Here is a 27,737-nt window from a genome sequence, read left to right on the forward strand (position 1 = left end):
TACAGTTTTACAATATTTTATTAAAAACCAACACGTTTTCATACAATTTTTTAATAATACAAGCTTTACAATCACTGGCCTTCTTAGGGCGACCCGAGCGTAACACAAAAAAACAGTCTGTTTTGATACTTTAATTCCAAGAACACTGTGAGTCCAGTGGCAAAAAATACACACTCATTGTATAGTTTGGTTTATAAACTAATCTCAAACAAAGTTTCAGCTTTCAGAGATGTTTATTTTTCAATATACAAACAAAAAACTAAGCACTTGAAAATAACCGTTAAAAAACTGGTTTCAGATTTTGTATCACGAAGCTAACTCTGTTGTATGTTTTTGTAATATAAATTTAAATTCTACAATTTGAAGATATTTACAAGTTAAAAAATGCGAAAAAAGGCGTACTGCCATACAAAATCATTTTATAAATGAACATTAAAAACCAACAATTTCACTACAAAAAGTAGCAATCATATGGTAGGCAATGCACGCATAGTATGGATACGCCACATCAATACAATACTGTCACATTTTAATATTTTATATGCACAAAGATGAAAATTAATGAAATGAAATTTATTTTACCCGACTGCATCAGAAGGAGGATTGTTTTTAACCAACTTCCAAAAAAGGAGGAGGTTTAATATATTGACGTGATAACGTCTTATAATTCGCGCGCCTGAAAAACATGACAGTTCATGCGGCGTTACCTCGCTGACAGCTCTAAAGGCGTTCCATTTAAGGCTTGAAGTGCAAGCGAGAGCGCGGTAATAATAATAAATAAAACAACCAGTGAGTGTCAGCGAGAAGACGAGAATTTATTCCATTGAATTACATATACCAAATGTTGTCGGGTAAGCGATAGCGCGATCTAGAGGCCTAACAGCGACATCTGTTATCAAATCGCGGAACTAAATTTACTTATAAAAGATTATGAAGTTCAACTCAACAAAGGTAGTTGTCACGTTCAACTATCGTCAGTAAACCGACTTTACAGACAACCGATTTTTTTTTCTTTGGCAAGCTCTAGAGCCTAAACGGCTTGTCGGATTTGAGGTTGAGAGGTACCTTTAGATTCGTCTTAGGCGTGAGAGTGATACTAGGTAGGTATATCAAAATGACGCAGTGGGGTAAAAAAATATTGTAAAATTTTAAAATTTGCCGGCACAAAAATTGCAAAATTTTGATATAAAGTCGAACGTAAACAAACGAGGGTGTGGCATATAGATATAATAAAGACACAAGATAGATGAATATAATATATAATATGAATATAAAAAATAATATGTATATATGGTTTTGTGAAATATATTACGTAAATAATAAATTATGTATAAAGACACAAGACAGATGAATATATTAATATATGAATATAAAAATTGATATGTATATAATATATATTTGTAAAATATATTACGTAAAATAAATTATGTATGTAAACGGTGGAAACAAGGATCTAAGCAAACTGCTTTATCGCAACCAACACAGTACGTGTGAACCCGTTTCTTACACACTTTGCACAACCGCCGCTTGCGATAGCTATTCTGTAAGGGATACTCGGTTATGCGGTGAGTAAGATGGACAGGTACGTTCTGTGTGGTCACAACAGAATTACATATTATAAAAAAGTACTCTGTGCAACAGAATGAGGAGCAGGTATAAGTGAAGCGGTACAGGAATGTTTAGAAAGAAGGGATTCAACTAAGTTTTATACGGAAGTTCCTATGGGTAAGAGTGGACGAATGACGGTGAATTATAAACGAATTTAAAACTGACACATTTAATAATCTTCTAAATAATTTTTTATACCACACCCTCGTTCGTTTTCGTTCAATGGGGTACATTGCGAGCATTTGATCTTTTTTATCCACCCCACCCATCATGATATTATAATCTAATATCAGGATGGGTTTGGTGGACTCTCGGACTTGTTTTACAGCATTGCCATGGTATGTAGAGATCATAGCTACTCGGTTAACATCTTTCCATACCATGACATCGACGTCTCCAGATGTAAGGCCAGTGATCTGACTCTTGCGCATGTTCCTCTTTGTTAGATCATGCAGAGCCCGCGGAACAAATTGGCGATTTGTTCGTAGGGTTCCAACACAATGGATTCCCGAAGCCTTAAGACGCCGAGCAAGACTTGGAGAATTGTAAAAATTGTCCATCCACAATGTGTATCCTTTATTCTCAAGACCATGTGTAAGTCTTAAGACAATTGAAGGCGTGGATGCGTTTAATGGCTCTTCCGGCTGTTGTTGTGGGGATTTCTTATGAGCCTGAATCTCAAAACGCCATAAATAGCCAGTTTGAGATTCACAAATCTCATAAGATTTAATCCCCATAACAGCAGCTTTATTGGGAACCAATTGGTTAATGTCTAACCAACCTTTCCACTGCAAAAGAGATTCGTCGAGAGCAATATTTTGTGCCATCTTATATAATGACTGAAACTTATTATTAAGATGTGACAGTACTGGTTTGATTTTAAAAAGTCTGGCCTCGGAAACATCCAGTCCTGGCGAACACATGTCTTCGTTGTTGGCAAAATGTAAAAGTTTACTTATAAGCAGAAATCTGTTGATAGACATGTGTTTGCCAAAACCGGGGGTGCAGAATATGTTAGCGGTGGTACTCCAGTATTCTTCTATTCTGGTTTTAACGACAACCCCCATCGCACGCCTGTTTTTAAATACGCCATTAGATGGCGTCCGACAGACGAGGGGTTAATAAAATAGGGATCGAAAGAGAGCCGAATGCCTTGGCAAGATCGAGGAAGACTCCAATGCATTTATGCCCATTATCGAGATTATTAACAACTGAGTTTGTAAGTAAAGTCACAGCATCTTCTGTGGATTTTCCCTGTCTGAAACCGAATTGATTATCCGAGATTATGTTATTCCTTTCTAGAAACGACACCAATCTTTTGTTTATTATACGTTCTAGGAGTTTGGATATATTGGACAAAAGAGAGATAGGGCGGTAATTGGAGGGGTTAGATTTTGTGCCGCTTTTATGTATAGGAAATACAGCCGCCACCTTCCATATTTTTGGAAAAGTTCCTGTTTCTATACTTAAGTTAAATAAAATTAAAACAATATAAAGGTTATAATTTGTATAATATTTAGACATCTTGCATAATTTTTAGGGTTCCTTAGTCAATAAGGAACCCTTATAGTTTCAGTCTGCCTGTCTGTTCGTCCGTCTGTCCGTAGTTTTGCTCAAAGACTATAGGGCCTATATAAAGTCATAATTCGGCATAAATACACATATTAATATTGCCGACAAAATGGTATAAAAATAAATATATTTTTTTATGCTACCATCTCCTATACATCTAGCAGGGATGATTTTTTCGCGTCCAAATCGATCCGCGTGGCGTCGCGTTAGGGCGCTTTTAGTGTCACGCGGATTTGCTCACGCACGCGGGATTGGACCGCATGCGTAAAATTTCACGCTGCGGATCATACGCAGCATGAGTTTCAGTTTTCTACGGGCTGCGTAACGGTATAGACGTGTTCAAAAATGATCAATGTCAAAAGAATATCTGTCGCTTACATACTTTACAAACGACGAAACAAGAAGACAAGAGTACATGTTGATCCCTTTCTTGAAAATAGGCTTCTTGCTGGGGCGTTTGTTACACACTTTGGAAAACTACAAAATAATGAACGTAAATTTAAAAATTACTTTCGAATGTCCATTCGTTCTTTTGATGAACTGTTGTGTAAAATTGAGAATAAGCTACAAAAAAGCAGTTTACGAAGGATTACAATACAACCGATTGAGAGGCTCACTATTACATTAAGGTAAGTTTAAAATTTTAAATATTTAATTTCCTGCTATGATTTAGTGGAAAGGGATTTGAACAGGTAGGATAAACGTACCAATCCCAAACCAGTAAAGGACTTTTTTGACTTCAAATTACTGTCATGTGTAAAGGACAATGCTCACATATTATGGAAAATTAACCCAGGCCCGGCGCGAATGAAATATATCTGAAATAACTGGTTATAATGAGTAATTAATTACTGCATAGGGGGCATCACCGAAATATATTTTTTTAGGTGTCAAATTGCTATTCGAAGATCTGCAGGGGTCATATTACCCTTTTTAGTAAAAGGATATTGAATCGTTAAAATAGATGTTTAATAATGAATAACATATGGTCATCCTTAAATATTTTTCTACTTTGTGAAATTCCTCTTACATTAAAAGAAAAGAAAACACAGAAAGTTAGTTACATGGATCATTTTATTATTTTAAACATTATTCATTTTCTAAATCTAGAATTACATAATCCAATGTGTGTCCAGGATGAATAAAGTCATTTTGAAATCTGGCCCAGCTCAAGTAATATATAATACTCATCACATGAGCACAGCTGCCCAATGTCCTCTTTCCGTGAATACATGTACAATAGTGTTCTAAAATAGCGTATCTACTATTTTCATTTTTATACAATATATATGTGTAGTAAATTCTACTTCTAACGTGCCTAGATTGAATTCGGCATCTTATCAATGCTCCTTCTTCACCATTCAATGTCATAAGTACTGGATCTCTGTAAGCTTCAATTTCATAAACACCTGTTCGTTTTATGTGCTCACTGCAATAGGAACGTGCTATTTTGCAATGATATGTTCCCACGGCAAACAATATTAGTTCTTCTTGTGTCAGTCTGGGGAAATCTTCGAATGTCTGGTCATTAACTTCCAAGCGCACAAAGGTTGCTCGTTGGCGATTTAAGTTGCGCTCAACAACATAGTCAGCCAAAAGATTGGGCCTATTCATGTTCCTGTTTATGGTTTCTATAAACTGTTCTGTATATTGGCTATCTTCGTAGGGCTGTTGAAACGCGTTTATTAGTGCTGCAGCTATTCTGTAATCCATCATTACGGTAGGTAAAGCTGTATTAAATACCCGGTATCTAAACATTTTGAAGTCACGCTTGAACCTTCCATTTATTGTTTCAACAACCCATCTACACAAGGTCACCAATCTAGATTTATTGGCTTCTTCACATGTTAATTGTGTTTCACCGCGCCTTTTCGTTGGGGGCATATGGACTGTATAGCCGCACGACTCAAGCAGAGGAATAACATCCCGGAAACCTCTATCAACAATGAACGTATCACCTTGTTCAAGATAATAATTAATTGGTGCCTCCTCAGGTGGGCCATCAGGATTTTCCAAAATGTGCCGCATGATTACAGCATCTGAGGCAGTGGCTGCGTATGGACCTGCGACATCTAAAATATGTCCATCACCGCAGACCAACATAAAAGGCTTGATTAGATTTGTGTATTTATGAAGACTGTAGCATTCTCTTTGGAAGAAGAAGTTAGAGCTTTTTTGTATGAAAATGTAACCTCCGTCACATATTATTAATGCTTTTGTCCAAAGGTCATCCCCAAAGATGTAGTTGGGAAGAATTCGGTTTCTTTCGACTATTTCTGATCTGCTAATGTGATCTAGCCCTAAATGTAATGGAACAAAATCATTGTTAAGGCACTGTCTCGCCAATTTAATTTTTCTGTCTATACTTTGTCTTGATTTATTAAAAAGCGTTGCCAGTCGTATACTGGGTTCACCCGTTCTTATTTTAGCTAAATATATACCTAGATCCTCTCGAGCAGAAAAAGATCTGCGGGACAAAGTCGGTAATTGATCAAATAAGCTATTGAACTCTTCATGGTTCAAGCCAGTCCAAAAATGTAAATCTTCTGCTGTTATTTCATCCAAATTGTTAAAATTCAATTTGCATCTGTTTTCTAGTGCTAATGTATACATACGTACAATGTCTCCGAAACTTCCACTATTAAAATCAGTTTGAGCATGAGACACACTCTGAGACATGTCTTCCAATGCAGTATTTCGAAGATGATTTTCGCAAATCCTCGCAAGTGGGGGTATGTACAGGTGGTAATAACTGAGCAAAAATACCTTAATTGAATTAGGCATTTGCCGGAGTTGCACATTATTACAACTCTCCATCATACAGCGACGGGAAGTGTTTGCCGCTCTAGTGAAACCCGGAACTTGGATTGCTGCACGACTCGGTGACACTTGACGTATAGGTGGAGTACGTGGTCGCTGATGTAAGGATTGCTCAATTCTATGCCAACAAGGATGGCATATCGACCTCGTTCCATCAAATGCAAGCTGAAACAAACAAACATTTCGTTACTTAACTACTTTCACTAACAATAAACTCCGGTCTCCGGTTAATACGGTCACGAAATCTTAGGTTATAGAATGTGAAGACAGTGCCTCAGCTACATGCACATTTACATAAGTATTATAATACTGGTTATCTAGAAGAAAGCCGTCGAAAGGCTGCCTTAGCCCACACTAACGTAATGTAATAATGTTGCTGTATTTTGTTACTTGTTTAATGTCTGTATTTAAGTAATAGCGTATATCTATCTATCATATATACAGTTTTGCTTATATCTATCATACTATACATAAGATTGACTTACCTCCTGTAGCGGTTGCAAGTTCTGGAAAATGCGCTCAACGAAATCTCTCCGGGAATCAAAAAAATGATGCGTAAGAACGTGTCTCCGAACACCACGGTATAATGATCGATCACACGTAACACATCTAGCCATCTTTAAACAATAACCAATCGCAATGCTTGTCGTAGTCAAAAATCGTGCCAAAGTCGTAGTTAACAGAATGAAGTATAAACCAAAGCCGGTTTGACGATACAAAAAACGCACAGATCTAACGAAGTACAACGGAAGACTGCGCATCATAAGTATCCTGTATCACTCACATAATAAACGTGAGCGAGACGTAAAATGGTCTCATACGGGCGGCGGCGGCTACCTGAAGTACGAGAATACATGAACCTATAAGAGTGAGTGAAATAGCAGATGACTTGCATACGGGCGGCGGCGACTACCTGATAAAGTACGAGAATACCCGAACCTATAAGAGTGAGTGAAATAGCAGATGACTTGCTATTTCACTCACTCTTATAGGTACTTACCGCAAAGACCTCTAAAAACAGGCTTACCGTCATGTATTCTCGTACTTTATCAGGTAGCCGCCGCCGCCCGTATGAGACTATTGTACGGGACGAAGTTATTTGAATTAATATTAACTTTTCTAACTGGATAATTAGTATGCTTAAACACCCTTTTCAATGATTTAATACCATTTTACTAGAAACCACTAATGTCACCCCTACCAGTTTCGAATAGCAATTTCACACTTTTAGAAAAATATTTCGAGGATTCAAACTATGCAGTATTTAATAACTCATTAATCGTTATAATTTGTGATACATTTCATTTCCGCCGAGCTTTGGGTTTTTTTTGAGCATTGTTATTTACATGTGCAAAAAAAAAATTTTGTCATGTACTCTGGTCAACTGCAAAAATGTTAAACAAAAATCAAATCAATGATTTTTTCGGTAGTTGACCATCGTGGTCAACTATTGAGACATCATACAACACATGTTCTAGTAATTATCCAGTCTAAATAAACGGTATAATAATGATTTTTTGTTTGAAATATCGTAAAGTAACGCGTCATTGGTTATTAATTGTTGAAATTTCATAAAATAATATTATTTCACTCATAAAATGTCACCATTAAAGTGGAATCATTCCTACCTTTCATCACACGCTACTTATTATAATATAGATAAAAGTTATAGGTTTGCACATGACAGTAATTTAAAGTCAAAAAAAGTCCTTAATTGGTTTGGGATTGGTACGTTCAACCTACATACACAATCCTTTTTTTTATCTGATAAAGTACACATGGCCACAGATCAAGTTACCCAAAACCAGCATAAATGGAACTCGCGCCTTGCGTATTATCATACTTAGGTAACCCGTCGGAGTCCCGCTTATACTGGATTTGAGTAACTTGATCTGTGCCGTGTGTACAACCGCACTCATATGACTAAACAAACAATTAGAGAGAAACTGGAGAAAAAAAGTTAATCGTACTCATTTTAATAAAAAGAGTTTTATTCATAAATTAAAAAATCAAATTTTACATCATTCATTTCTTTGTAAATTTGTATCCTGAGCGTTGACATTTCTTTCGCCTGTAGATGATGTTGTTGCTGGGGTATAAATTACGTCATAAGACGTGATATTAAACAAGCCGCTTTCAGTCGAAATAAGAGTTTCATTGTCATTCACTGCAGCAGAACTAATAGCATTGTCGTTAAGACTCGAAGTATCCTGGATTATACTATTGGTTTGGTAATCTTGATAACTATATTTAACACTTTTGTTCTGAACATTAGTTTTTGATATCTAGTGAATCTTTTTAATGAAGGCTGCAGAGACTGAAAGAAAGCCAAATCCTCACTTTCTAGCTCCAGTTGATTAGACTTTAAGCATTCTAATAACTGTGCCTCAAATTCAGATGGTGCTTGCTTTTTAGATTTTACTTGTTTTTGTTTTGATGTTGGGTGAGAACTTTCTTGACGTGAAGTATCTGGTTGCGTGGACTCATTACGTGTTTCTAAATTACGTTGTGATGTTAGTTGAGAACTTTCTTGACGTGAAGTACCTGGTTGCGTGGACTCATTAGGTGTTTCTAAATTACTTTGTTCAGACATTTCTTCACAGAGTGACTCTTCTCCAGCAGTTTCCGTTGTTCTGTCTAAGAAAGTCAAAATGTCATAGTAAGAATATTTCTTCTTCTTACTCCCAGAGCCGGATGGCTGATTTTTTTCAGATATCTTGTCTTTCTGGTAAGTGTCCCTTGCTGTTCGCCAGCGTTGTTGTATTTTCTTGTCTGAAATGACAAAATATAATAAGTAAGTGGCAAAAGTACACACAGTTTCAGATCAAGTTACCCAAAACCAGTACCAATAAACGGAACTTGCTAGGGCCTCGCCGGGCGGCGAGTCGTCTACGATAATAAACAACGCATGAGTCCTGTTTATACTGGTTTTGGGAAGCTTGATCTGTGGCCGTGTGTACAATCTGATATTAGTTGGAAATTTAACTGCATTCGATTAAAGGCCCTCATTAATTCACACATGTTGTCAACTTTACACTGTCTCATGAAGCATTAGATAAATCAAGCAATATATATATACCTATACAGAGTGGAAAAATAAGGCCGCAGTTGAAGGAAAAGTACCCATAATATTGATGATGGCAAATTTTACTGAATGGAAATAATTCATTTTTTACAAAAATAATTAGAACTTCATTTAAGGATTTTTGGAAAAACACCGGATTGAATCGGGAATTTTTTTTATTTGTTACAGTAAAATTTGCCATCATCAAAATTAAGGTGAAAACTTCCGGAAGTCACTAGCGCTGTAAGTTTTTAATTGTTTTAACAAAAATTTTCTTTATTTGCATCTGTCAACCTTCATGAAGGAGGACTTGAAATAAACGATATTTTATTATATTATATTATATATATTTATTAGATTCCTTTCATTTGCCGGAAATTTTACCATAGGGGTTAATTTATACAAAGAAGATTTCTTATAAAATATTTACAGCATAGTTATGTGTCTCAAATCTGCTAAAAGTGGCCACTTTTAGCAGATATGAGATACATAACTATACTTCGAACTTTTCATATGAAATCATAACTGCATAAATACCCCCCTATGATAACATTTTCGGCAAATCATAGAAATCTAACGTAGCTATAGTACTGTAGTTAAAACGAATTAAAAACTTCTAGCGCTAGCTACTTCCGTGCCCTTTCACCTTAAGGGTATTTATTTTTCTTCTGAAGTAAAATTCGAGCGGTGCATGCTGTCTTATGTCTGATGTCAGCATTATTAATATATTATGTTATCATATTATTAATATATTGTTTTTGTTTTCAGATATTTGGCAACTGGTAATACATTCACTGATCTACACTATTCCTATATGATTGGAATTGCAACAATTAGCGAAATAGTAAGACAAGTTTGTTACATAATATGGATTGAACTAAAGTCTGAATGTATTCCACAGCTTAATGGGATCAAATGGAAAGAAATCGCAGAGGGATTTCTCACATATACAAATTTTCCTAATTGCTTGGGTGCTATTGATGGAAAACATATAAGAGTGATTCGGCCGCCGCACAGTGGATCACTATATTTTAATTATAAGAAATATTATTCTGTAGTGCTCCTCGCAATGTGTGATGCTGATTATAATTTTACATATATTAATGTCGGTACCAGTGGAAGCAACGCCGATTCAACCATCTTTAGAAGGAGTCAATTGTATACGAAACTGGAAAGTAACACGTTGGGTATCCCTGACCCGCAAGAGTTGCCTATTATTTGCCCCGAAGTAGCTTATCCATCTAGTGTAAGAGCAAAGTTGCCGTTCGTGATAGTGGGAGATGAGGCATTTGGTTTATCATCACATGTGATGCGGCCTTATGCTCGTGATAATTTACCTTACAAAAAGAAAATATTTAATTACCGTCTGTCCAGAGCTAGAAGGTACATAGAATGCACTTTTGGAATTATGTCAAATAAATTTAGAATATTTCACAGATCCATGACTGTCAAGTTAGATCTAGCACAATTAATAGTCAAGGCGGCATGTGTACTTCACAATTTCATAAGGAAACGGGATGGCTACATGGTCAGCCATACATTTGTCACAAATGGTTTTACGGGACCACTACCCAGGCAGCAGACTGAAAGTAGTAATACGTCGGCAAGTAATATCAGAGATATATTTGCAGATTACTTTATCAATGAAGGAAAAGTCTCCTGGCAACACCGATATATAATTAATTAACTAAACTCAAAAGGTTTTAGAAGGTTTTTGATGTTATTTGTGAATTAAATAATTATGCTTATATTAATAAAGTAATGATGCTTGTATAAATAAAATAATGAACCAAACACATACCCGCCACTTTTCTTTCCTCTTCGCTCAAATTTTCGTAGTTAGGTGCCAATTCCTTCAAAATATCTCTCCATGCAGCCTCCCTCGCGTCCCTGTTTTTGTATAATTCATTGCGTTTATCCCACAAAACGGGCCGCAGATGAACTTCAATGATTACTCGTTCTGTATCGATTTTCATTTCGGTAGTACAATACGGCGCGTGCGCCCCGCTCGACTCTAAAATGGGCACTGAAGTTGTAGGCAGCGCTTACGCATGCGGATACCCCGCACCGGGGTGACGCCCCGCACAGCGCCTTTATCACGCTTTACAATAGATACCTATATGAAATTGTTCTTTGCGGATGCTACGCATGCGGGCCAATCCCGCGTGCGTGAGCAAATCCGCGTGACACTAAAAGCGCCCTTAGACAGGTTTTTAAAAACATTACGAGAATTCAAATATCATTTTACGATAATTTTCCATTTGTGCAATATGAAGTTTTAAAACAGAAAAAAATGTTAGTGTCCAGTCTCCCCTTAAACACTTTTGTACCAATCATGCAATGGGCTTATTTATATGAAGTAAGCCGGTATTATTAATTTTTCGTAAATATTTAAAAACTGCGAATTTTCTGCCATCCACCGGAGGATACTTGGAACATCTCTTCTTTTCTGTTACACTGTTTAGGAAACAGCATTTCATGATAAGTACTAAGGTTCCGTCCTTTTTCGTCGTGATAACTTACAATCCTTAGTGCCTTTTCATATGTCCCGGTTGCCGGCTAGCCGATGCCGACTGTCCGGTAACACATTGAGCTCACATATCCCGGTTGATGGCGGCAGAGAGCCGACAAGAGTACAGTCTCGTTCATACTTTCAAAGATGGACCGTGAACAAATAATTGCAATGTGGCTTTTATATCGAAGACGAAAATATCTGCGCCGGAAAGAAAAATCAAGAAATTATTGGGTTCATCCAATTAATATGAAAAGAGAAGAATTAGGTGCATTCTATACATTATTCCCAGATCTACGAGTACATGAAGACAGGTTTTTCAAGTACTTTAGAATGTCTATAACTTCTTTTGACGAATTACATAACCGTTTGAAGAACTCTTTGCAACGTCAGGACACAAAAATGAGAAACTGCATTCAGCCTGTCGAAATGTTAGCCGTTACAATTCGGTAAGTAAAAATCAATTATTTTTTTAATTTTTATATTTATTGAAAAAAATATTATTTTGTTACAACATATTTTCATCCGCGAAATCAATGGAATCAATTGTAGAAGAATTTATTGAATATGGAGATGGAGTGTTTGACAATTCTTCGCCGTAAACACGATAAAACTGGGCCGCAAAAGTCGTTGGAGAAGTCGGAGGCAATTGTTGTGATGGTACAGTTGATTGTATTGGTGATACATTTAGTGGTACCTACAATTTGGTACGGTAGTGATGATGGTGGAACAATAGTTTGTGAAAAGTGAGATTGTGGAGGTATATTTTGAAATGAAACAGGCAACTGGGGACGAAATGTTTGATGTATTGGTTGTGAATGGTGAGTCGTATCAGGGTGGTTTCTGTGGTACTGTACCGAGCATCTCTGCTTTCTAATTTTCGACATTAATTCCATTACTCCCAACTGGAATTGTATAACTTCATCGTCAGTAAAAGTTTTTAGGGATGGAATAATTCCTTTGAAAAAACACAAATGTCTATCTGGTTCTATTTCCATTTTTTTCAACATTTTCAATTCTATTGGATCCACCTTTGCTTGCCGTTTACGAGATCCCAGTTCTTTATCGGGTTTTTAAAATTTTTCCAATTGTTCTTTTTTGTTTTCAATCTCTGGTGTATCTCCTTCCATTGTTTGAGGATCTTCTATTTCCTGTGTCAGACTATCAGTAGTGGGACGTTCCTTAAAAACTTTGTTGAGAAATTGTAGCTGATCATTGAAAACATATTTTTTTACATTTGAAGCACCAGCACCTGATTTCGTAACGTCCTTTTGTTTTTTACAAGATTTTTTAAATGAATCACGAACGTTTCCCCACCGCTTTATCACTTCTTTACCTGTAATAATATAAATAATTTTAATTATATTGTTTCAGATACCTAGCAAGTGGTCATATTTTTACAGATATGAACTGCGAATACAGACTTGGCATCTCAACCATAAGCATTATAGTAAAAGAAGTGTGCCAAGCTATGTGGTCTATTATGAAATCTGAATGTATACCTATACCTAAAAAAGAAATGTGGGAATCGATTGCCTTAAAATTAGAACAAAGGGCCAACTTTCCGCACTGCTTAGGTGCAGTTGACGGGAAGCACATACGAATTATTAATCCTCTTGGGTCGATGTACCATAATTATAAAGGCTATGCTTCAGTAGTATTAATGGCTGTAGCAGATTCGGAGTACTGCTTTACATATGTTGATATTCGTAGCTACGGAAAAGACTGTGACTCTCACATTTTCAAGAAATGTTCATTGTGATCATCAATTTTAAATGGTGAGCTCGAGCTACCGAAGGAAAATTGTATTGTCTCACGGGAACAACGAGTATGCCTTATTTCTTTGTTGGTGACGAAGCATTCGCTATACACAAACATCTGCTTCGGCCATATGGTGGATCGAATTTAACCATGACACAACGAATTTATAATTATCGTTTATGCAGAGCTCGGAGGTATGTGGAATGCACATTTGGAATTCTCACAGACAGATTTACACCTGAGACAACTCCAGTTGTTTTTCCTTTCACCGAGTTAGCGATATCCGGCCTCGGTTATTCCAGAGCACGGAAAATCGTATTTTAATTTGCAAACACTGCAACTTGGACCATCGGTATGTTCCTCACGACAATTGGCGCAAGAGAACATTTTATAAACTTTGAGAAGCACTGGCCGATTCAAACGAGAGAAGCGTGTGTTCACTTAGAGCGTAACAAATGGACTGGCAATGTACATATTTTTAAGAAAATGGCTTGATGCCAAAACAGTGTGCATTTTTCTATACTTAATTGTTTGTCAATATAACGGCTCGACGCTTTTTCTGAATTGGATTCCATTTCTATGCTGTACAGTACTTTCCACATCGCGAAGCACCCATTATAGAATGAGCCGCATTTAATTTCAAATCGCATTTACATATTATTATTTGTTTAAATTTCTCTACTTCTGTCAATACCCGACTTTCTAAAAATCGCCTCCGTTTCATAGCTTTTGTGTCCTTTAGTTTAGTTGCTCCCAATATGTTCTCCGGTAAGGAACCATCCAAAACTTTACAATGTGCAGCCTCATATGCCTTAGAAGCTGTGATTCTCCCATATCTTAGCTCATGCCATAATGGGCAGTCATTTTGATCTTTAATTAAAAATTCAGCTTGTTCGCATGCTTCTGTACTCATCACCAGTTTACAACATTCAACAAACTCAACAGGATTTGTAGTCTTGCTTGCAAGAATTAAATGGCGGATTGACAGTTTCTCTACACTGTTTGGAGATTGATAAAATATCATCAGATGATTATTTGTATCATCAACAGTCACACAATTATTTTTTACCACTGATAGAATTGCCAGTGCTTGAGGAATTCGGTGCAGGATTAAGTTTAGGTGCTCTGCAAATATCTTTTGTTTTACTAGTAAGTACTTTAGTAGTAACTTAAGCTAGTACCAATTGAAAAAAGCCTGGATTTTTTCCAATAGCACTTAAATGTGAAACACAACAAGTTCGCCTATTATTAATTTAGCTATACTAATGGGCATGTGCGTAAGAAACTCGAACTTTTATATATATACATATATATATATATATATATATATATATATATATATATATATATATATATATATATATATATATATATATATAAACGTGGAATATTTACACAGCACACACAGCAATTTGATCCACCGTGCATTTTTCGCGTAACTTCTAACTTCGCGTGGCTTTTCTGATGTTGACAGTGTGCATGGGCGACGGTAGTTGCTTTCCCGTTTGCTCGTTTGACACCCCTTATTTTATAAAAAAAATATACATAATATATAATATTATAAAATACCTATACCTATATATATCAAATACCTACATAATAAATAAAATAGATTAAAGGGTGTCTAAATTATGGTATTCTTTCCAACATTGACCAATACAGAGAAAAACTTTGCATTGGTCACACATTGTATTACAATTTTTCCTAACGTTTTTGAACACGCAACGGGCGCATCGACCTCGTTGATACCGAACGTCTTTATTAGAACTTCTGGAAACTTCTTTGTGCTCAGGACAGTGTTCAACCGATTTGTCGAGTCGGACACAGGGCTCTGCATGGCGAGGCCCTGCTCGGCTCACCGAGTTTACACCATACTGAGCACAAAGCTCTTCTGCCAGCTTATAACGAAACTGCCTGTGCGTCATTTTTTTGTTTTGGCCAATGTTGGAGCAATATATTATAATATAGGAATTTAAAACAGATATATTAAGAAGCCGGCGAAAGACTTTGACATACCACTTTATCCCACGTTTTCTTTCTAATAAATACATGGAAAGTTTCTGATCCTTAGGTCAACACCGCCCATGTACCGGTTGTACTCGTGAACAACCTCCGGTTTGTCGACGTCCTGACCTGCTCGTCGGCCTGGAGCCATATTAGCGTTGTGGCATGTCGACACTGTGGTAACAAGCCTTACGTCTTTCCACGCGACAACGGAAACGTCACCACAGTGTCGGCTTTCCACAGCGCCTCTTTGCACCCGTTTTTTCCTGCAAAGTTTTGATCTCCGGAGGACAGTCGACACGCCGGCGGTTCAAAGTTCCGACCACGTCGGTCCTCTGGGATTTCAAAAATCTACATAAAGTGACTGAATTATAAAAATTATCCATAAAGAGCTTATAGCCCTTACAAAGATAGTCCTTGAAAAGTTCAAGAACTATTTTGGCTGTTGATGACCTGAAACCATGGTCAACAGTGGTACCTAACGTACCCTTCCCGGTATAAATAATTATATTTAATACGTAGCCGGTTACCGCCTCGCACAGTTCGTAGCTTTTAATGCCGAATCGTGCTGCTTTGGTGCGAATGCATTGGATCCAACTAAGGTGACCCTTCCAAAGCAGCAACGATTCGTCAATGCTGACTTCTCGGCGAGGCGTGTAAGCGGCTTTAAACGCGGCGTTTAAATGGTCCAAAACCGGCTTAATTTTTGCTAGCTTGCGCTCGGGACCACGGCAGCTTATGCTGTCGTTGTCTACAAAATGTAGGAACCGCATTAGGAGCAGAAAGCGGTCCTTGCTCATTATGGTCCGGAATCCGGGCATGCCCAGGGTTCCGGTGCTCCAGTATTCATCTACTCGACCCCGTACACACATGCCCATCAATATCATCACCGCGATTAATCTGTAGAGCTCGGCTACCGTGGTCTCGGACCACTGATGTAGCCGGCTTTTCGGCGGTAAATCTGCCGCAGTCTCAAAATAAGCCGAAATCTTATTTTCGGCGAACTTATTTGTTTCCGCCTCGATGAGTTCCATGAGAGGCTCGTCAAATAATTGAGTGAACAGCTCTATAGGGCGTGTGTAAAAGTCTTAAATGGGTCAATGGAATAATTAAAATGCTGGCTAAAATTTACTGTGGATATTTATTTAGAACTGGAAAATATTAAATATAAAAATGCAATAAAATAAAAACAAGTTAAGCCATTGGACTCAGAAATAATAATGAAAAAATATGACAATATACCAATGTCAAAAATAATCGTTTTTTAAGAACACAATTCTTACTGGCCAGTGCGGCAACCTCTTTTACAATTCTTAACATGCCCCCGGGCGTTGAAAGACACTTTCAACCAAAAATACATAACAGAAAATAATAATGAACTTGAATTACAAATATCCTACAACAACATAAACATAACTAAGAAGAATAATCCTAAATTAAATGTAAAAAGCTAAACACATTTAAGTCAGGGTCATAATAGGATAATAATATTTATAATGGGAGGGGACAAATTTTCGTAAAAGATCTTCTTATAATTCCTGAAGACGTTCGAAGAACGGCGACCCGCACTACACCATCACGGCCTGGATGGACAGCGACGACGCGTCCCAGCTTCCATTTAGAGGTGGTACGTTAATCCTCTATCAATCGACGACCATTATCATACATCATATAATATGAGAACATCGACCTTCAGAACGCCATTTAATACGTATATTTGCACTCGGATACAAATTCTTTGCTCCTTCGTGTTCAAAAATGCTGCTTCAATTGTTCAATGAACTGGATTCTCGACACAGGTCGTATGTTCTGGTCTGATAATTTGTACTTGTCAGGTTATAATTAAGTGATCACAAGACCAATAACAAAATGTCCGGATGTCTATGGACTCAAATCCGCCGGATCGGACGACAAGGGTGTGAGGGGTCTCAAATTTTATATAATATATCCGTCAATTTAAGCTAATGTGGTACTTAATTAATTCCTCAAACGCTAAATTACAATTGCCTAATACACGTATAAAATGATTTTCAGTTGATTTTACACCTGCTACCCAAATGCCGCCAAATTGTAGAAAGTACGCAGAAATAAAATGTAATTTTATAATTAGAATAAATTATTATTGATAAAATATCAGAATTATCTTTTAAGAATTTTGATAATTCCTTGTACGCACCAACAAACGAAGTACCATAAACGGAATGAATATCAATATAGGCTTACCCCTCCGTGCGATGAATCTGTTAAGAGCGTTCACAAAAGTATTGCTGGTTAGATCACCCACCAGTGGTCTAGCGTGCATTAATCCCTTATGCTCATAATCAAATAATAATAATACTTTCTTCAATAAAGAAATAATAATAATAATTTAGTGAAAATAATGAGTGGACTGTATTAACATAGAATGCTTTAATGATAATGAACATTTAAATCAAAGAAAATAATCTGAAAATTTCAACATAACATTTTTAGTTGGTAATTTTCCTATTCAATAATAGTTGGAACTTTGAAAATATTCCTCTTGTCATTTAATAATAATTAAATGTAATGCATAACGAAATTCGTCATCATTAATAATAATAGTTAGAACAGGTAATAACCAATAGTTCATATAATATTTTTCTATCTTTCGGTAACCTACGCTCTAAAGAAAATAAATAATGCAAAACTCTACTAAATGACTCTCCCTAAAAGAATTCATTTTCAATAATAAGCGAACACAAACCGACCGTCACTAAGACGAATAATATTATCCTTGGAAATTCCTCACATTCCAATTCCTCCTGGGAGTATAATGACGATTCCTGTTATATTTATCTCGTAATGGATTCATATTCGTTACATTACATTGTAAATAATTATTAGAGTGCAATGTAGAATAATTATAATCATATTGGCCTGAAACGACCCATCCAAGTTTAGTTTCAATAATCAAAGGTTTACCTTTACCTAAACTGATCTTTTGTAATCCAACAATACACCAAAACAGATCTGCGCCAATCAAAATGTCAATGTCCTTTAGCGAGACGAACTCTGGATCAGCCAAAGTAATTCCCTTAGGAATATTATTAAGGTCTGGTAAATGAATGTGATGACGAGGCATCTTATTAAAAATTAATGGTAAAATAAAACAATTTAAATTAGATCTGTAATCACAATTGACAGATGAAATATTTACATGACATGATTTACTGATTTGGGACTCTATATTATTAATACCCACAAGAGATCTTTCGACCATTTTAGTTTGCAATCCTAACGTCGAACAAAGTTTCTCTGTTATAAAGCTGCATGTACTGCCGCTATCTAAGACAGCACGGACAGTGTGAAGTTCATTATTTATATCACAAATATTCACTAAAGCGGTCGACAAAATAACGTCACTTTGTTCGGTGTTAATATTACAATCTAAATTCATATTTGATGTCAATGTCACAACCGGGACATCCGTGTCTGGGACATCGCGGGCAATAGGTTTTGGAATCGTAATATTACCTGTCTCTTGGCGGCTTTTAAAGTTTTCAATATGCAATCTGTAATTGTGCCTTTTATTACATATACTACACCCTGACCTTTTGCATTGTTTAGAAAAATGTCCTTTTTCCATACAGTTGAAACAAACTTTGAAAGCTGGCATCGCTTTAAATCGCTCATTGCTATTTAATTTTAAAAACTTAGGACAATTAAATAATTTATGGCTCTCGCTACACATCGGACACGGCGGGCATGGAGTCGGTGGTAGTGGTTTCGGTTGCTGCACGCCAATCATAGACCTTAGCTGAGAATTTGGTTTACTCGAATAATTCAATGAATTTTTATTACGTGAAAGTTCTAGAGTTTCAACCAAATCTGCACGGCTGCGTAAGAAACTTAAAAATGAATCGAAATTAATCTTATTTATATCCGCTATCCTACCTCTGAACTCCTCCCACTCACTATACGTTTTCTGATCTAACTTACTCGTTACAATATGAATTAAAAGTGTGTCCCACTGTGTAACGGGTTCGCCTAATGATTCTAGAACTCTCAAATTTTTGTTTAAAATATCAATTAAATTCTTAATGCTGCACGACGACTCTTTATTTAAAGTTGGAATATTAAACAATGCATTGACGTGGTTCTGAGTCAATAATCGTTTATTATTGTATCTATCACATAATAAATCCCACGCCAATATATAATTATTACATGAAAATTCAATCGACTCAATGACCACAGCAGCGGAGCCCTCAAGTGAGGCACGTAAATAATGGAACTTGTTGATATCATCTATTTCAGGGTTGCAGTGAATCAAACTAGAGAAGGTGTCTCGAAACTCTAACCAATTATCGTAGGACCCACTGAATTTGGGAAGCTGCATAGTGGGCAATCTAACCGCACCACCGTTCACTTTGTGAGCACTCTCTCTTACAGACTCATCCTTAACATGGCAAGCGAGGAGCCCTCGAGCACGAGCAACAACATCAAAATATAATGACTCAAAACATGACCGCTCGGACAGTTGTTCCTCCATGCTCTCGGATAATAATTCCAGACTTACCTGGACTTCGTCGTATTGGTTGTACAACTCTTCAATTTTGTGCAAACGCAACTCTAGCTCTGCCCTACCCTTACTGTCTAGCGATACCTCCGCGTGCTGCTCCACATAATTGCGGAAAATAGTAAGTCGGCCCTTATACGCCGCGCGCTTCTTTACTAAAGTTTTCATCTCGTCGGCCATTTGGGAGTAGTTATAAAATCAACAAAATACTGAAAATATACAATTGGCAATTAATACTACAACCAATAACAATTAATTCTGTGACAACTTACAATAATATTATTTACAATGTACTTATTTATAACTCGAGCGAGTTAGTAATATTTTACCTAATAATCACGGACGTAAAAAAAATACGGACGGATCGCCATTAAGAAATGAGTGAAGCACCCTTAATAAGCCCAGGCGATCATACGTACACATCTTGCACGCACACTCGCACTGTAATAAGCCGATCGTACCGCCATTACGCAAATAGACTGCATCGCGGTGACACGTCTTTGTCATTCATAAATAAAAATAAATATGCCATCTTGTGTTGTAAAATGGTGCAAGAACAATACAACCTTACACAAAAAACATCAAGGAATAACCTTTCATAGGTAAGATAACATATTTTTAAAGTATTTTGATAAAATAATGTAAATATTAATTCAACTTCAACAGGTCAGTAATGTCCATAACAAAGTGGGGAAATTTTCCCCAAACCGGGGAAAATTTTAAATTATTTTTAAATAATCAAATAATTAATTTTATTGTCTTTTATTAGTGTCATGTAAGTATTTAGCATACTATTGACCAGTAATTAGGCAGGAATACAATAATAGGGGTGTAGACAGTAAGCAAAATCTAATACAAATTATTGTTTTTTTGAGAGTTTGTATTATAGAATTACCGAAAATGGACATATTTTACTTAATAACTTTATAATATTTTTTATATTTAACAAGTGGTTTTTTTAATTGAAATAAGAGTGTATTTATTTTTTATACATATTTTTAGGTGTAACAAAATACTTATGTAAGTACATCTGTAAAATAAATATATTTCCTAAAAATAGTCTACACCCCTGTTATTTCTTAATTTACAAAAGTGGATACAAAAGTTGTTTGACGACCTCTGTGGCTCAGTGGGTGGGCTGTCGGTAGCTCAAGCCGGGGGTCGCGGGTTCGAATCCTGCCGACGGAACAAAAAGTTTTCAAAGTTCCTGGGTCATGGGTGTGTAGTATGTATAGTATAACAGTATTACTTAAATATATTTCCGTTGTCTGGTACCCGTAACACAAGTCCTTCAGGTACTTAGCACGGGGTCAAACTGACGTGGTGTGAAGCGTCCATAGATAAAATTGTTGTCTTAGATTTCCTTCAGTAGTAGGGGAGGGAAGGTTCTATTTGTGTAGTCACCCGAGCGTCATTGAGACCTAGTAGGAATGAAAATATTGAATGGACCTCTAGACCAGGAATAAAATTTAACACCATGGTATGGTAGAACTCTCGATAGCTCTAACAGGCCGTTAACTAATTTAACAAGCCATTGTTTATTTAACATTACTTGATTGTTTGATGAAACGGGTTACGGGACTTAAATATCTTATATCTTTTCGTATACAGGTTTCGTTTAAAGGTTTCGGGGGCGATAAATCTATCTAGCTAGGAATTATTTTTAGAACATGTCATTTTATTCGTGTTTTATCGAATACCGAGCAAAGGTCAAATAGCTAGTAATCATTTTATTATTGTAAATGTTTGTACATAATCATTATTACTAATAATGTTATGTAAATAATATACTTCTCTGTACGTAACATGTGTTATTTTTCTATCTATAGTGTCATAAAAATAATATTTTCATTATGACATCTTTAACAACCGCTTAGGTACATTTCTGAAGCGAAAAAAACATAAAAATATGTTTCAGTATAAAAAATACATTTAACTGGTCTGAGTATACAAAATTTAAAAAGTAGGGAAATTTATGATTTATATGGCAACCCTCATATCACGCACACGTCCTACACGGGCGGCCATAACTAGGCTTCACTCGTGATTAGAGAAGGTTACGTCCGTATTTTTTTTACATCCGTGCTAATAATATGGTAATAATCAATTCAATGAAAATATTATGTTGTCACAGTTACAATGAAATAACAATTATCGATACAATTAATATAATGTGTATCTTACCTATTCACAAAGAAAATAATAAAAATTAGGCCTTACCACATTAGCGGGTTAATAATAATAATACAATCAAAAATACCGCTGAGACCCCTGAATTACCCTGGTCCAATAGTCTTCAGTTCAACAATAATGATAATTCTTCAATAATTCTCCAATAATGTGGTGAAATCAATATTCTTCCAGCTCTCTAGTAATATTTTTCCAATCATAATCAGGTCCAATCAATATGCCGTTCAATATCGGCTCCTTTTGGATACAATCTTTATCCACAATAATCCGGTTCGAATACGACCATGTAAAAGTCTTAAATGGGTCAATGGAATAATTAAAATGCTGGCTAAAATTTACTGTGGATATTTATTTAGAACTGGAAAATATTAAATATAAAAATGCAATAAAATAAAAACAAGTTAAGCCATTGGACTCAGAAATAATAATGAAAAAATATGACAATATACCAATGTCAAAAATAATCGTTTTTTAAGAACACAATTCTTACTGGCCAGTGCGGCAACCTCTTTTACAATTCTTAACAGCGTGTTCCCTCAATTTTGGGACCATCACTCTCATGGAACTCCTCTTGAGCGCCCCGAAATAAGGAATAATCATCCGTCCAATCAAATATAGCATTTGATTGGACGGATTCTGCGTCCTCGAACTCCTCGGGTATATCCTCATCCTCCTCCGCCTCACTGCCCGAATCAGCAAAAGCCTCGGCAAGTGCGTCGTCGACATCCTAGCAAAACATGCAACCACATTATCCCATAGCACCCATAAAACGGTTAATTGCTTAACAATCATTTATAAGAACTTAAACCCACAACTCAAATGATTGCTGATTTTCATTCCTACTAAATAATCAATATTTAGTAGGAATGAGATATTAGTATGGATTAACCCACATGCCCGATCATGCGAAATAAAGACAATAAGATTAGTCAATTTAGTAATAAAAGAAACATGCTCACAGGTTCCTCGGACGGCTCCTCCTGCATTGCGTCAAACAACATCAAGTCGTCCGAGACGCTGAGGTGCTCAGGGCGATAACTCTGTAAAATACATTTACATACTTGAATGTTAACCTATAAAAGGCCGTGATCACCATGATTACTTCTTATCTTTTAAAAATGTAGCCTATGCTGAGGGATAAATGTTCAAAATGTGTTATTTATAACATACCATTATGCGCCCTGATGCACTTCTTTGCAAGACCACATCATCAGTGACCACCAGAGTTCCCTCCGGCGTACGGGTCACCTCCTTCCCGATAACTAGAGCGATCGGAGTGTCCATTTTCCTGAAACACAAACAAATCTATTCGGAAATAAAAATTGTTTGATTTCCGAATAGATTTGTAACAAATGCTTTCAGAACGTTGATACCACTGGTGCCTACTACCGGTTTGGGAACTATCCCGGCGAGAAGAACCGGCGTAAGAAAATAGTTACAGGAATTTTTGTAATATTTTTTTATGTTATGAACAATAATTACAAAATATTCAGATACTAAAAAATATTTTTAAGAGTAAAAAATACTGAAAAATATTTAAGTGTTATATTTTGTAGTAAATTTTTACGTAGGGACCTAGGTAATTACTATTTTAAGCTGAAAAATAACTCCAACATGTTAATTATTTTCGTATGAGAAAATTATTTTGGTATTACGTATGTATGAGAATTTCGATGGCACCCGGCCTCTTAATAATTAATAAAAAATTAATTAAAATAATTATTTAAGGTAAATTTACTTCTAAATATATATATATATATATAAATAGTAAAAAATAATAGTAATAGTAATTACAAAATATTCAGATACTAAAAAATATATCACAGTCAGTCGCAAGCGCTTGCGCAGACCGGTCGCTTTGCATTGTCGCGCGCGCCGTCTCAATACGCAAAGGTGTATAATACGATCGTAGTGTGCGTGCGCGTAGTAATTAGTGTTATCGCTCGGTACAAGCCCTCCCGCTGCGCGGTGTACAGAGTAGTTACGCATCAGAGGCAACACAAGGATGGCTTCTTCTAATAGCACTTTTAATTATGAAGACGGATCCGAGCAGAGAAATATGAGCGTAGATGGATCACTCATTGACAAGGAATCTCCTCCTCAATATGTCACAATGCGGAAAGATACGGCCTCAGAAGTCCGGCGTGACCTCAAGTTATTTCAAGATCATATGTTATCAATGATGGAAACATGGTTTACTAAACAAGATGCAAATTTCGCTAAGATGCTAGATGAATTTACAGACATGAAAAAGTCTATCAACTTTCTTAGCGATAAATACCATGTCCTTGAGAAAGATACTCAAAAACTCAGTAGCCGTGTCCATGTAGTAGAGCAAAACTCCTTAAAATTCGAACCCCAGCTTACTGCCTTACAAGCTAAAATTGATGCCATGGAACAAAGGGCGCGTAACTGTAATCTCGAAATAAGTAATCTGCCTGAAAAAAGGGGGGAGAATTTAATAACTATATTAGAGTGTATAGCAAAAATCATAAAACAGCCACTTTCTGCTGGCGATGTCTCAGCAATCCATAGGGTGCCTCATTCTAATCCCACTAACTCTCGGCCAAGGAACGTCATAGTAAAATTCTCTTCTCAAATACTCAGAGATAATTTTATATCAGCTGTTCGCCTAAATAAAGGCATTACCTCTGATCAAATCAATATAGTACAAGGATCACCGCAGAGGATTTATCTCAATGAGCATTTAACTCTGCAAAACAAGATGTTGTTTCGCCGAGCCCGGGATATTGCCAGGGACAATAGCGTCAAATTTGTATGGATCAAGTATGGCGTTATTCTCACCAGGGCTGATGTCTCCTCACCTGTCATCGCGATTCGTGGAGAAAAAGACTTGTCCAGACTTACGGCGCACAAAAACAAAAATTAAATATTATGTTATAGCTGTTCTTAGTGTGTCTTCTCATTTGTACTTTATATTATAATAGCAAACATTACACAGTAACTACTCCTAATGTACCTTTATTTACAATAATTAAATACGGTATCCAGTTAGCTTTTTCTTCGATTTTTTACGTGTTGCGATTAAGGACGAGTTTCTCCCATGATAATGTAGTGGTAGGTAACAGATATTTGATTTTGTGTTGAAAAATGAGTAATAATAATCTATCCTTCTACTACCAAAATTATCGCGGGTTACGAACAAAGTTAAATACTTTGTACAATAACATAATGGCAGATTCTCACGATATTATCATTCTATCGGAGACATGGCTGATACCCGAAATCGAAGATCGCGAGTTTATTGACACGAGGTACACCGTGTATCGTTGTGATAGGAATCGTGTACTCAGTGGCAAATCTGACGGTGGCGGCGTGTTAATAGCGGTGCGCCGAGGTTTACAGGCGTCGCGAATACTCATAAACAGTACACTATTTCCTAATGGTTGTTGCATGCCAACCAACATTGATTATGTCATTTTAAAGTTTTACTCTAAATCATTAAACAGATATCACATATTGTGCGGTTTATACGTGCCCCCCAATCAATCCCTTATCACTTATCAAGCTTTATTTGATGCGCTTGAGCAAGAATTTTGTTGTTCTACTGTAGCTGACATATATATATTTGGAGATTTTAATCTACCACATGTTGACTGGGTAGGACTTTTTTTTTTATATTTACATAATAATACCAGCTCACTGAACATGATTTTAACAAATTTTTTATCAACAATTAACTGTAAACAGTATAATAATATTAAAAATAACTTAAACCGTACTTTAGACTTGTTGTTTTCAAATAAATTATGTGAATGTCTGCCTGCGCCACTGCCTTTAATATCAATTGACATATTACCTCCCTTTGTGATTATTAACTCCTTCGAATTATCTTATCTGCCCATGGCTACGTTGCCGGTACCAAAATATCGTTTTATAGAAGCTGACTACTCTGCTGTTAATAGGGACATTGGTGAGGTTGATTGGTCTGTGCTTCAGAGTTTTAGCTCACTCGATTCTGCAGTGGATTACTTCTATGAAACTCTCTATAATATAATTAAAACTCATGTTCCAATTATGCCCGTTTGCACTAAACTTGGGTTAGGCTTGTCCTAGTTATGATACACCTAAGATTAAGAGCAGCCTAAATAAAATTTGGTTTGCACTAACAGTTTTGTCTCAGCTTTGACGAAATTAAGGAATTGCCTAGTAAAGTGAATGATAAATGAATGACGAACGATTGTAATGACAGATTGTTTATGGTATATTATTTAAAAAAACAAAATCTGTTTGAATTTGTCATCGTCTAGTGTTTTTGGCAACAGAGATAGTCATCGTGTGGTTTTTAATTTTAAAAGGTAAAAGGTCAGTGTTTATCCTTAATAAAATGGAAAGTTTAAAACGCAAAAGAACTCCCAATTTCACGGCAGAGGAGAAATTACGGTTTGTGCGACTATTGCGCGAAGAGGGACAATACATCGTCTCAAAGGTGACGTCTCACGATGCAGCTACAAATAAAGAAAAAGAGCTTGCATGGAGAAAAATAACCAACATCCACAACTCTGGTGGAGATATGATAAGGTCAGTCAAACCCATTTAATTCCTATCCACTACATGATCTTTTTCCCTTCACTTTAAGTTAGTTTAGTACTTTATTCGGGATAAATACTAATTGCAGGACAACAGAGACTTTAAAGAAGCTGTGGGGAAAATTGAAGTCTGAAGCCAAAACTTTTAAAGCCGCCCACAGACATTCTGTAAGTGGCACCGGCGGGGGTCCTTCTAAAAAGTTTGAAGAATCCATATTGGAGCTGGTTGCAGAAATCACAGGGCGAGCTAGTACTGGCATAATGAACATTAATGACTGTGATGCTGTTGCTAACGAGACTTTATGTAAGTTTTCCATTCATAAATAAATAGCTAGGTGATAGTACCTTATAGCAGGGCAGTTCAATTTAGGTCTTGATGAGCCCCCGTAGGCATTTATTTAAAAAAAGTTTATCATTCTATCAGTGTATTCTATGCAAATGTCTTGCATGTGCTTGTAGCTTAGATGGACTTATATATGTGTGCCACCTTAATGTTTAGTTGTGGAATTTAAATGTTTAGCAGGTTAACAGCTTTTTAATTTTATTGCGTTATACTAATGGATACGATTGATCGTCGGCTCTCTTCACAAATTGGATTACACGCCCAAATATGATGGTTTACCTGTTAAACAATTAAATTCCACAACTGTACTATACTTATGGCAACCAAATATTTTATTTACATCAATATTTTTTCAGCTGAAGATGACCAGTTTGCCAGCGCTTCACCAACAATTGAATATTTAGATGAAAGTTTTCTTATAGAGGACAAGGTATGTAAAATATGTAATATTTCATACCTTCCATCCAGTTATTGGGGAATCTAAAGTGTCTTATATTTTCTTTTTTTTATTCTTTCATAGAATTTAATTAATTTATCCATTTATCCACTCAGCAAAAATACTTTACCTTGGTAATGAACACAATTCCTAGAAATAGAGTACCTCCTGATCCACTGACAATTTCAATGATTTCAATGAGTAAATACTTATTTTTTTGCTTCAGATTATTGCTATTGAAGATCTAGTAGATGAAGACAAAAACACAGCACAAGAAACTGCTGCTGTAGCTCAAAAACAACCAATACAAAAAAAAACAAATGAGGCTGATAAAACA

General features: G+C 36.2%; 6 protein-coding genes and 1 long non-coding RNA gene across 7 annotated transcripts; 2 read left to right on the top strand and 5 right to left on the bottom strand.

The window, feature by feature from the left end:
- Positions 1–598: 598 nt before the first annotated feature.
- On the top strand, positions 599–1,010 carry LOC121735860. The gene is made up of 2 exons (XR_006036928.1): positions 599–747; positions 956–1,010. It is a non-coding gene; the product is annotated as an uncharacterized LOC121735860 (long non-coding RNA).
- A 406-nt stretch (positions 1,011–1,416) lies between these two features.
- On the bottom strand, positions 1,417–2,675 carry LOC121735859 (piggyBac transposable element-derived protein 4-like). Its single transcript, XM_042126824.1, has 2 exons — positions 1,645–2,675; positions 1,417–1,609 (listed from the first exon to the last, which is right to left on the bottom strand). The coding sequence occupies exon 1, from the start codon at positions 2,673–2,675 to the stop codon at positions 1,695–1,697; it is 981 nt and encodes a 326-aa protein (XP_041982758.1). The 3' UTR covers positions 1,417–1,609; positions 1,645–1,694.
- A 1,594-nt stretch (positions 2,676–4,269) lies between these two features.
- LOC121736207 lies at positions 4,270–6,738 on the bottom strand. The gene is made up of 3 exons (XM_042127296.1): positions 6,486–6,738; positions 4,611–6,165; positions 4,270–4,286 (listed from the first exon to the last, which is right to left on the bottom strand). The coding sequence occupies exons 1-3, from the start codon at positions 6,615–6,617 to the stop codon at positions 4,270–4,272; spliced, it is 1,704 nt and encodes a 567-aa protein (XP_041983230.1). The 5' UTR covers positions 6,618–6,738.
- On the top strand, positions 6,545–13,338 carry LOC121736209. The gene is made up of 3 exons (XM_042127298.1): positions 6,545–6,555; positions 11,597–12,025; positions 12,951–13,338. The coding sequence occupies exons 2-3, from the start codon at positions 11,724–11,726 to the stop codon at positions 13,336–13,338; spliced, it is 690 nt and encodes a 229-aa protein (XP_041983232.1). The 5' UTR covers positions 6,545–6,555; positions 11,597–11,723.
- LOC121736208 lies at positions 8,216–11,145 on the bottom strand. Its single transcript, XM_042127297.1, has 2 exons — positions 10,866–11,145; positions 8,216–8,772 (listed from the first exon to the last, which is right to left on the bottom strand). Exons 1-2 carry the CDS (start codon positions 11,038–11,040, stop codon positions 8,216–8,218), a joined length of 732 nt encoding a protein of 243 aa, XP_041983231.1. The 5' UTR covers positions 11,041–11,145.
- Positions 13,339–15,530: 2,192 nt separating the features above from the next.
- Positions 15,531–16,375, bottom strand: LOC121736211 (piggyBac transposable element-derived protein 4-like). The gene is made up of 2 exons (XM_042127299.1): positions 15,829–16,375; positions 15,531–15,676 (listed from the first exon to the last, which is right to left on the bottom strand). Exons 1-2 carry the CDS (start codon positions 16,373–16,375, stop codon positions 15,531–15,533), a joined length of 693 nt encoding a protein of 230 aa, XP_041983233.1.
- Positions 16,376–22,591: 6,216 nt separating this feature from the next.
- Positions 22,592–23,513, bottom strand: LOC121736217. The gene is made up of 3 exons (XM_042127305.1): positions 23,242–23,513; positions 23,031–23,111; positions 22,592–22,798 (listed from the first exon to the last, which is right to left on the bottom strand). The coding sequence occupies exons 1-3, from the start codon at positions 23,353–23,355 to the stop codon at positions 22,592–22,594; spliced, it is 402 nt and encodes a 133-aa protein (XP_041983239.1). The 5' UTR covers positions 23,356–23,513.
- Positions 23,514–27,737: the final 4,224 nt, after the last annotated feature.

Source organism: Aricia agestis, chromosome 18, assembly GCF_905147365.1.
Source record: "Aricia agestis chromosome 18, ilAriAges1.1, whole genome shotgun sequence".
NCBI lineage: Eukaryota > Metazoa > Arthropoda > Insecta > Lepidoptera > Lycaenidae > Aricia > Aricia agestis.